This window comes from Geospiza fortis, unplaced genomic scaffold (assembly GCF_000277835.1).
Source record: "Geospiza fortis unplaced genomic scaffold, GeoFor_1.0 scaffold518, whole genome shotgun sequence".
Classification (NCBI taxonomy): domain Eukaryota; kingdom Metazoa; phylum Chordata; class Aves; order Passeriformes; family Thraupidae; genus Geospiza; species Geospiza fortis.
The window spans coordinates 20,017-29,580 of record NW_005054882.1 but is presented as its reverse complement, the minus strand read 5'-3'; the positions used below and the strand labels follow the sequence as shown (position 1 = coordinate 29,580).

Below are 9,564 nucleotides of genomic sequence, written 5' to 3'. Positions count from 1 at the left end.
TTAAGCTGACAGCCCCCCAGCCCCAGGAAGCCCAGGAGAAATCCCAGTCTCCATGTCAAGGCTCACAGAGGGATGAAGGCCTGGCAGCTCCTGGAGCTGGCCCAGCCATTCCCCAAGTAGCCCGAGGCCAGGCCTGGGGTGTCCTGCTGGGAAGTGGGGCTGTGAACCCCCCAAACGTACCTGGAGGAGGGAAGGGGGGTGGGAGGAACCCCTCCGGTTTGGGCGCCTTGCACTGGTTGCACTCCGTTCTCCAGGCAAAGTTCTGGTTTCCACAGCCCCTGGGTACAAATTCCAGTTAGGCCAGAGCGGGACAGCATTCCAGCTGGGGTGACATTGGGAAGCACGAGCAGGAGAGCACGTGGCAAGGGGACACAAGGGCAGGACGTGGGGCACAGCTCCTGCAGTGGGGTGGGGGTCTGGCTGCCCACAGGAGCTGTGGTTCCCCCACAGCCCCCAGGAGTGCCCCCGTCCCTCCCTCTGTGCCAGCTGGAAGCTGCTTCCCAGGAAGGCCCAGCCAGTGATTTTGGGATGACTGGGATGATCCTGCCCTGGCCAGCTGCAGGATGGCCCGGGGCTGTGGGGTACTCACGGGTTGGGGCACTGCCAGTCCCCGGCACGGTGCTGGACGCTCCCTCCGGACGGGTTTCCCCGGGATCCCCGCGGTCCTCTCGAGGAGAAGCCACCCCTGTCTCCACCTCTGCCCCCCATCCTGCCCATGGGGCCGCTGGGCCCGCTGGGCCCCCCTGGGCCACCGGGGCCCCCTGGACCTGCGGGAAGGAGCCCTGTTAGTGCCGGGAGCCACGGGAAGGGCGGGCAGAGCTCGGGGGGGCTGCACGGTACCTCCACGGAGGGGTGGGGGCATCCCCCGCTGCTCCCGGGGGGGCATCCCGCCCCTCAGGCTGTTCATCGGGCCCTTCTTCCGGGCCAGGGTCACCTTCAGCTTGCTGCCCTGGAAATCCTTCCCTGGGAGGGACACAATGGCAGCAGCATCGGTGAATCCTGATTCACACACCTGCACCCAGGTGCTTCCCACACTTGGGAGATTTTGGAATTCCACCCCAGAACGCCCCCCAGCACTCACCATCGAACCATTCCACGGCAGTTTTGGCAGTGGACGGGTCATCGTAGGACACGGTGGCATCGCCCTTGGGCTTGCCCGTTTCCTTGTCGATGTAGAGGTTTATCATGGGCTGCCCCGTCCTCTTGTTCATCTAAGGGACAGTGCAATGTCACCCCAGGGCTGTCTCCCCACAGCCCAGCAGGGATTCACTGTTCTGCTTTCCAGCAGAAACCCATTCCAGGACTCCAGGAAAGAAGGAGGCCCAGGCCTACCATGGATGACAGCAACTGCCTGGACACCCCAAAAATGAAGGGACAGGCCCTAAACAGCACTGCCAGGACTCTCCCAGAGCCTGGACATGAGGGGCCAGAAGGATGTGAGCAATGGGCAGAGAGGAGGAGGAGAAAGAGGAGGAGGTGGGTGACCCTTTTCCCTCTGCCAGCACGGGGCCACTGGTGTCCCCTCACCTTGACAACACCGCACTGTTTGAAGAAATCTGCCAGATCCTCCAGGGTCACATTATCATTGAGTCCCTGCACATAGACTGCAGTGCTGTCCGAGTCCTCCTCCGGGTCCATAGGGGGGCCTAGGAGACAATTCCTGGGGTCAGAGGAAGGGCAGGGATACCCCAGGGCCGAGTTCTTTCCATCCCCTCATCCCCTCCACGGCCGCAGCTTTGCTCTCTGGGAGTGACAGGAAACGCCGGGCCCCAGGGAGGGGACTGTCCCCACCTCACCTCCCGAGTGCCACAGACAGAGCCCACACCCACCCATGTGGGAGGAACCCCCAGGTTATTTCAGGACACATCCCAGACAAGAGATGAGGAAGACCTTGGTGCCCCTGGGCTCCCACACAAGGATATCCACCCCCCTTTTCCGATGCCGGGAGGCTGACGCAGAACTTCCAGACACGCTTGTGTGGCAGGAAGGGACAAGCCACGGACGAGGCTCTGGGGGTGCTGCAGGCTCCCTGGAAGAGCTCCAGAGCAGCCCCCAACCCCCTGAATTCCTGCAGAGAAGGGGCAGCATCTCCCAACCACATCTGGTGGTTTTCCAGCTGTTTGGGAATGAAGAAATGATGGGAACAGCCAGAAAGGCTGGAAGTGGGGTGGGGTGACACCGTGGTGGCCGCAGCCCTCGGAGCGAGGACACAAACATCGGTTTCACAACCTCAGGAAGGAGTTAGGTGGGAATTACCTAAATCCAGGTCGGGTCCTTCCTCCATGTGTCCTGCCAGGCGGGAGAGAAGCACAGGGAAGGGTGTTAGTGGGGGCCCTGCGGGCTGGAGAACCAACACACACAACACTAGCTACGACCTGCGCCGCACAAGCAGCAGCACTGCACCTTACTGGGCCATCAGGTGGCTCTTTTAGCACTTCTTCCAACCAAAAACCACTATTACACTGGTTTTAAGCATTTTTTCCAACCAATAACCACTATTACACTGATTTTTTTTAGCAGCTTTCAAACCGTTAACCACTATTACACTGATTTCTTTTTTTTTTTAGCAGGTTTCAAACCGTTAACCACTATTAACGCTGATTTTTTACAAGATTTTACCAAGCCAATCAGTTTTTAAGTTCATTAATAAAAGTTACTTAATATATCTACATATATTAAAAAAAAAAAAAATATTTATTACATCCAAACCATTTCTTTTCCCCAAAATTACAGGAGTGGTTGCTCAACTCTTCCACTGTGTCCGCACACCCCTGGGCATCGCCGGCAGTACCCATTACAGTCTGGTTGCATATTGTCATTTTTAAACCACTTAAACGAATAAAAAATTACACTTCGTGCTAAAAAAAAAAAACTGACTGCAATTTTTTTTTTTTTTTTTTTTTTTTAACACTATCCATTGTAATGCTCAAAAACTTACCACCAGGCTTATTGAAGCCACCTCGCTCTCCAGCGCTGCTGGGGGGATAAACGAAGAAATGAAGGCCTTTCCCTTTACAAAGCCAGCACCGCTCTGAGCCTCTGCGGCTCACAGGGGAGAAGGGCACTGGCTAAACATCTCCAAACATCTCTCTGTCTCTCTCTCATCTCGGCACTAGGCCTTTCTTCAGGGCAGCTCGCTCAAATTTTCTTTACATATAAAGCAACCTTGGTGTGGTTTGAGGCACCGCTTTGCTGTCGGTGCCCTGGTGTCATTACTTGGGTATCATCAGTGCAATACTTGGCTGAGAAATGGGGGTTGTTTGTAATCAAAGTCGGGTTTTTTTTGTTGTTGTTGTTGTTGTTGAAGAGCAATTTGGGGGTGTTTCAGCGGTCAACTCCCTCCCCTCGGTGTGTCCACCAAGGTGCACCCTCAGCCTGTGGCAGCGCGGGCCCGCGGGTCCCTGACATTTAACAGTGTAAAAGGAGACAAACCACACGCGAGACCTACAACACAGTTCAGCTGACATCGCCCCTAAAACCCTCAAAATAAAGCCATACATTCAGGTCACTACTGAATTTAACAACTCTCTGGAGGGAGAACTTACAGAGTACAGCGGGGGCTCCAAGGCCTGGGGTGCAGCTTTGTGGACACACTCACTTTTGGGCAGGTGCCAATGCAAACAGGGCCGCAGCTTTCACCAAAAGCTTTGGCTGAAGCATTCACAGCTAAAACTGCTTTGGAGCGTGGTGGTGAAGTAGGAAAATGCCACCTTTAGAAAGGATTTGGGCTGCTTCTTGCTCTTTTTTTGGGTGAGCCAGCAAGCTCTTTGGAAGGAGCCGAGCGGAGGAGGGAGAGCACCGTGAATTTTTCTAGCAAGTATTGCACCTCTAATACTGGGAAAAAAAAAGTCAATACAGAATTTCGAGCTGTTGCATGCAGCTTTGCCTCCTCTCGTTAAAGTACACACCATTTACGTAATGTCTCTCTTTTTAAACATAAGATTTTTACACTTTTTTTTTTCTTTAACGTTACACAATTCTAAAGTAGTAGTATACCCTCCTCTGGTTTTATTACCAAACAACAAGTATGCAGTTACCAAAGTTACAGAAGGATTCCGTTTATACAATCAATACATTGGGTTAAAAATATTCTATGTATATTTTTCCTCTCCATATGGACACCGTGTCTAGTCCCACTTTTCATTATGCTGCCGGCTGAGTACTGAGTACGGGTACTTTTTAAGTATTGAGGTGTTTACAAGGCTCTCACTTTGTAACCTGTAGCATATAAATGCGACAAAGCATGTTAAAAAGTTTTCCATTTTCATAAAAATATCAAATCATCGAGGCAATGAAAAAGGGCATGTTAATAACATCGAGCTCCTTACCTGCTGGAGACACTGAAATCCATCACCACAGCATGCTAAGGTGGGCCGAGTTCCCCTACCTGCCCTGGGTGTCCCCTGAAGCCACCTGTTCTATGGACATCACAAACTCTACGTCCATAAGGCTGGGGCAGGGGGGGACCCTTTGTAAGGGTCTGGCCAGGTGGGAAATCGCTCAGGAGGCAAATTTGAGCTGGGATTAAGGTGTGAGATCAGAGACAGGTGACAAATCTTTGGCAATGAGAAGCTCGGAAGGGGCTAGAAATTTGAAGATGTGATGATAGACATTTCAGGTGTCTACATCTACTTTCATCGTTAAGAGATCAATACAGCACGGCTGAAATCTTTATGCAGATCCCTGGAACTCTGTTCCACCCGTGCCAATTCCAAGCTGGATGTGTTCCCACACAAACCAGCCCTTTCCATTCTTTCTTGGATTTCTCTGATAAAGATTTCATGCCACGTCAATGGGCTGCAACAGAGCTATGCAGAATGGGGCCACCCACTGCCAAACTGGGGCTGTGCCACACGGGAAGAAGTGGCCTCTGGAGGGCAGCTGCCATCACAGCCCCCCTGCCAGCACCAGGGTGGGCACAGCGTGTCCTGTGCCACACCTGGGGACACTCTGCATAGCTCTGAGCAACGGGGTGAGGGGATGGAACACACACAAAGCTGTGAGTTCTCTCTCGGAGGAGCCTTTGGGATTGGTTCTCCTCCCTCGCCTCCATCAGAATGACCTCCACGGATGGGGACACACCTGAAGGCACAGGTGGCACCAAACCAGGTTGTGCCATCAGGTGAAATGGCCAAACTGATTCAGAGCACCTGAATGCTTCGAGGGGGAGCAGGCCTGGGAGCCAAAGCACTTCCTTCTCTCCGTCCTCGGGCTCCTTCTCCTCGTGGCACTCTGAGCTCGCAGGCTCCGTGGGAGGAGGCTGACACAAGGCTCCTGCCCGGCCAAAATCCCCGCTCCTGAGGCCCAGGGAGCATCCCCTGGAGCTGCTTGGAGGTTTGTGTGTGTTCCACCCAGAGTTACTGTTAAACCCCACAGAGGATTCCACCTCTGGGCGACCGTGAAGGGAGCTGAAAGTGCCAGGGCCAGCGTTACCCCCAGTTTCCCCCTCCCTGGGGGCCCAACCAGCTGCAGGACAAACCAACCATCCTGCTCCTATTTCCCTTAGGATAATGTTTCCATGGATGACAAGGAATGCTGCTACACACACACATGTCCTCCATGGAAACACAGCTGGGAACGTCAACCTTTCAGTCCCTTCTTTTTGAGTTTCAAATCCTATGGGTAAACCAGAATTAGAGAAAAGGAGAAAAGCTTTGCTCTTACCCCATTCCACCGCGTCCTCCTCCCCGCCCACCTCTGCTCATGCCTCCTCCTCGCTCATATCCCCCTCGTCCCCTGCCCCGGCTCTCGGGGCCGCTCAGGTTCCGGCTCTCCCCGGGGCCGGAGAAGCCTCCGGATTCCTGCCCGTACATGTTCATGCTGCTGGGATGGCCCTGGCGGAGGGAGCCTGGGGAAGGGGGCAAACAGGTCAGGGAGAGGCAGCCCCTTCCCCTGCCCTCAGCTCCAGCCACGCTGGAGCTGTTCAGTTTGGGAAAATCCCTCTGATGGTGTTGATTTCAGCTGTTCCCCCAGTCAAGGTCACCACTGTGCCATGTCCCCAAGGGCCACATCCACGTGGCTGTTAAATCCCTCCAGGGATGGGGATCCACTACTGCCCAGGGCCTCACCAACATGAAGAAATGTTCCCAATATCCACCGTGGCCCAGCCTGAGGCTGTTCCCTCTCATTCTGTGCCTGTTCCCTGGGAGCAGGGCCTGACCCTGCCACTCCTGCTCTGAGCAGAGCCACAAGGTTCCCTGAGCCTCCTTTTCTCCAGCTGAGCCCCCTCAACTCCTCCCCACAAACATTTTGTGCCTCTGTGTTCCCTTTCCCTGAGGTGAGGAACCTTCCCTTTCCCCAGCCCAACCCACCACTGCCTCCAGAGATGGCAACACCTCTTGGTGCCATTTTTCACCAAGAGAGGCCAAACCCCAGCTCCAACCCCCTCTGCCTTCAACCCAGCTCTGAGTTTTAGATCCAAACGAAGGCCAGGGCTCCTTCCCAGAGCTCCCACTCACTCTGCTGGCCATAGCTGCTGCTCTGCTGGCTGTACTGGCTGGGGGCCTGGCTGTAGGATCCAGTGGGAGGTGGGTAACTGGTGGGAGGTGGCTGCTGGCCATAGCTGCTCTGCTGCCCATAGCTGGTCTGCTGGCCATAGGAGCTCTGCTGCCCGTAGCTGCTCTGCTGGGAGTAAGTGCTCTGATCGTAACTGCTTGGCTGTGTGGAGGAATAGCTGGAAGAGAAAAACGTTGGGAAAGGTGGGATGGTGAGGCAATTCCCTGGCAGCGTGCATGGAATGGCTCATGCTGGAAGGCAATGCAATTAGAGGCTTTATTTAGTGCTGTAAATCACTTTAAAAGCTGAAGTCATCCTGTGGAGGCCAGTCTAAAGGGCTGTGAAAACAAAAACCATGTGGCTAATCCCAGTTTATGCACACCTCTAGGAAAAGGAACAAGTGCCAGGGCAAAACTCAGTGGTAATGGAGGTAAAAGGCCTTGGGTAAAAGAAACTCCTCTCATGCAGCTGGGGCTTTGAGAATTTCAAAGTGTATGTTTTAGAAGTCACATTAAAGACACCTGAAGGGACAAGGGAGCTCCTGGGCTAAGCTGCACGTGGAAGGAGGCAGCAAAAGGTCACTCCAGGAAAACTCTTAAAATCCTCAAGTATTAAAATGTTTAAAGAAATGAAGAAAATGTCTTCAACCCATTTGTCATAATTTTCCTGCTCAGATGTGCACAGAGACACTTCTACACTCAGCCACAGCCTCCCCATCCCCACCACAACAACTACAAGAAGCACAGCTCCTCCTCCCAGGCCACCAAAGCTCCTTTTCCATAAAATCCCCCCAGAAAGGCCCCTAACCCGAGCACTGCCATTACCTGGTTGGAGGGTAGGAGGGTGGAGCAGTGACAGGCTGCATGGGGTAGCTGGCAGGCACCTGGGGGTAGCTGTAGTTGCTCTGCCCGTAGCCCAGGCTGGGCTGGCTGTAGCCTGTCGTGCTGGACTGAGGCTGGCTGGTCTCTGCTGGTTTGCTGCCATCCTGGGGTCTGGGGAGAAACATGGAACAACATTGGTGCCCAGCACCACAGCTGGCAGCAGGGAAGGGCTCAGATCCCCCAGGTCTGAGGGTTGTGAGCTCTTTTTTGGGGCAGCATTAAAGCTGGCCTTGATTGGTGACAGCCAATAAATAGGTAATGAACACAATTTCAGCACTCACTGCCTGGCTATTTGCACACTCCACAAAGGCCCAGGCAGTGTCCTGAACAGAGAGCATGGAACACCACAGCTCCTGTCCATCCCAAAGCCACGGGGCTCAGACCCGGGCTGTGGGGCTGAGTGGAGGATGTGGAATGCCAGCAAGGGGGGCTGCTCCTGCAGAGCCCTGGGGAAGCAGGAGCTGAAGCAGGAGCTGAAGCAGGCAGTGAAATGCCCCATTGTTTGGTTCAGAATCCAGCTCAGGCAGATATTGCCTCATACACGTTATCCCCAATGATCCCACAGAGAAGAAAGGATGCTGGGCTTGGACTGGGTGACCTTTAAAGGTCCCCTCCAACCCAAACCACTCACAGTTGTGTGTTTAGAATTAACTCTCAAGGCCTGAAATTTGAGAACCCTCTGCATGTGATTCACACATCCCCTTCTGTTTGCCCTAAAGTTTAAAAGCCATGTGAATGTGGCACTTGGGGAGACGATTGGTGGTGGCCTCCATGATCTCAGAGGGCTTTTCTAACTCCAACGATTCTATGAGTCTTTAATTTCTATTTGTTTCTCAGAGTTGAGCTGCTTTTGCTGTAGAAGCTGGGAAAAATTATACACAGTGTCAGGATTCATCCAGCAGATTTACATTCCTTTAAAATGTAACCTGCCAGAGCTGTGCCAGGCTCTGCCTTTCCTTCCCTCACTGCTTGCTACAGACACCAGGTAAGGGAATAAATCAGCTTTTACTCACTCCCAAACAAGTTTCCATTCTGTATTCTAAACTTTCCATATCCTCTGAGCAAACAATTCAACTCAATAGCTGACAGGCCGTGCCCAGAGGGGTGAGACTTGAAGAGGAAATGTTTTTCAGCCTGTGCATCCACCCAGCATCCTGCCTGAGCCCGGGCCTCAGAGCAGGCAGGACTCAGCCTCTGCTGCAGCCTGAGAGGCCAGAGCCTGCTGTGGCTGCCTGGGGGTGATGGGGAGAAATGGGAGGAGGAGGAGGAGTGAGAAGGAGGAAGAGAAGGGCAATGAGAAGGAGAATGGGGAGGAGGAGAAGGAAGAAGAGAAAAAGTGACTAGAGATGGAGAAGGAGAAACGAGGAAGAGGAGACAGAGGAAGAAGAGAAGGAGGAGGAAGAGGAGTAGTGGCAGATGGAGAAGAAGAGAAGGAGGAGCAGGAGGAACAAGAGGAGGAGAAGAAGGGAGGAGAATGACAAAAAGGAGGAGGAGGAAGAGAAGGATGAGGAAGAAGAAAAAAAGGAGGAGGAAGATAAGGATGAGGAGGGAATAGAAGAGAAGGATGAAGAGAAAAAAGGGGGAAGGAGAAGAGAAGGAAAAGGAAGAGGAAGAAGAGACAGAGGAGGAGAAGGAAGAAGAGACAGAGGAGAAGAAGAAGGAAAAGACGGAGAAGGAAGAGGATGATGAGGATGGTGACAATGAGGAAGATGTGCAGTAGAAGGATGATGAGAAGAAGGAGGAAGAAGAGAAGGAAAAGGAGGAGGAAGAAAAGATAGAGGAGAAGGAGAAGGAAAAGAAGGAGAAAGAGGAAGGAGCAGGAGGAAGAAAAGGAGGAGGAGGATAATGAGGATGGTGCCAATGAGGAAGGGGTGGAGAAAGATGATGAGAAGGAGAAGGAAGAAAAGGCGGAGGAGAAGGAGGAAGAGACAGAGGAGAAGAAGGAAAAGAAGGAGAAGGAGAAAGGAGATGAGGATGGTACAGATGAGGAGGGGGAGGAAGATGAGGGCAGTGCCATGAGGAGGAGGAGGGGGAGGAAGATGAGGGCGGTGCCATGAGGAGGAGGAGGGGGAGGAAGATGAGGGCGGTGCCATGAGGAGGAGGAGGGGGAGGAAGATGAGGGCGGTGCCATGAGGAGGAGGAGGAGGAGGAGGATGAGGGCGGTACCTGGCGGGGGCGGCCGGCGCCG

The 9,564-nt window shown here is 53.5% G+C and overlaps 1 protein-coding gene across 1 annotated transcript in view; it reads right to left on the bottom strand.

Moving 5' to 3' along the window:
• LOC102040753 (RNA-binding protein EWS) overlaps positions 1–9,564 on the bottom strand; it is a 23,739-nt gene that overhangs the window by 761 nt on the left and 13,414 nt on the right. The window contains exons 7-17 of the mRNA XM_031065573.1: positions 9,543–9,564; positions 7,320–7,487; positions 6,459–6,673; positions 5,665–5,848; positions 2,939–2,976; positions 2,257–2,289; positions 1,528–1,646; positions 1,082–1,211; positions 841–963; positions 590–767; positions 181–278 (exon numbers count right to left, since the gene is read on the bottom strand). Coding sequence (XP_030921433.1) covers positions 181–278; positions 590–767; positions 841–963; positions 1,082–1,211; positions 1,528–1,646; positions 2,257–2,289; positions 2,939–2,976; positions 5,665–5,848; positions 6,459–6,673; positions 7,320–7,487; positions 9,543–9,564 — 1,308 coding nt within the window. The remainder of the gene's footprint in view (positions 1–180; positions 279–589; positions 768–840; positions 964–1,081; positions 1,212–1,527; positions 1,647–2,256; positions 2,290–2,938; positions 2,977–5,664; positions 5,849–6,458; positions 6,674–7,319; positions 7,488–9,542) is intronic.